Source organism: Aptenodytes forsteri, unplaced genomic scaffold, assembly GCF_000699145.1.
Source record: "Aptenodytes forsteri isolate BGI_AS27 unplaced genomic scaffold, ASM69914v1 Scaffold274, whole genome shotgun sequence".
In the NCBI taxonomy this organism is placed as follows: Eukaryota; Metazoa; Chordata; class Aves; order Sphenisciformes; family Spheniscidae; genus Aptenodytes; species Aptenodytes forsteri.
The window spans coordinates 533,626-534,362 of record NW_008795101.1 but is presented as its reverse complement, the minus strand read 5'-3'; the positions used below and the strand labels follow the sequence as shown (position 1 = coordinate 534,362).

The 737-nt window shown below is 70.6% G+C and overlaps 1 protein-coding gene across 1 annotated transcript in view; it reads left to right on the top strand.

Moving 5' to 3' along the window:
- The window catches only part of GIPC3 (GIPC PDZ domain containing family member 3), a 4,279-nt gene extending 3,604 nt beyond the window's left edge, over nucleotides 1–675 (top strand). The window contains exons 4-6 of the mRNA XM_009277054.1: nucleotides 10–122; nucleotides 366–447; nucleotides 524–675. Coding sequence (XP_009275329.1) covers nucleotides 10–122; nucleotides 366–447; nucleotides 524–675 — 347 coding nt within the window. The remainder of the gene's footprint in view (nucleotides 1–9; nucleotides 123–365; nucleotides 448–523) is intronic.
- The last annotated feature ends 62 nt before the right edge of the window (nucleotides 676–737 follow it).

Below are 737 nucleotides of genomic sequence, written 5' to 3'. Positions count from 1 at the left end.
GGGGTGCAGACATGATCGGGCAGAGGACGCGGAGCAGCAAGTCCCCAGGCGAGGGCAGAGTGGCCAGTGGGAAGGAAACGCTGCGGCTGCGGGCGCAGGGCCTGGCCACGCTGGAGGAGGGGGTAAGACTCCCCCCAGAGACCCCCCCACCCTGAGCCCACGGCCGCTCACACCGTGCCCAGGATGGGGATGAGCATCCCCATGCCCCTGGGTGAACCCTGCACGGCACCTCCATCAGGTGCATTGCTGGGTGCCCACGTGTGCAGCACCCACACGGCTCCCGGGCACGGCTCCCTGGGAGCCAGGGGGTCCCTGTGCCGTGCCCCTATGCCCTTGCACCCACCCGCTGGGCCTCTTGCCCCCAGCCCAACCCCTTCGAGGAAGAAGCTGCCCGCCGGGTGGATGACCTGCTGGAGAGCTACATGGGCATCCGTGACAGCGAGCTGGGTGAGTGGGCAGGGCGGGCAGGAGGTGCCCATCCTACCCCTCCCCCCCCGCTGACCCTGCCTCTCCTCCTCCCCAGCCTCGACGATGGTGGAGGTGGCAAAGGAGAGCCCCAGCATGGCCCAGCTCGCCCGTGGCTTGGACTCAGTGCTGGGCGAGTTTGCCTTCCCCCAGGAGTTCGTGGCTGAGGTGTGGGGGGCCGTCTGCCACCCCAAGGCGGGGCAGGAGTAGCTGGGGTGGCAGCGGCGCCCCTCGCCCGCATCCCCTCCCTGCATCCCCGCCCCTCCTGGGGC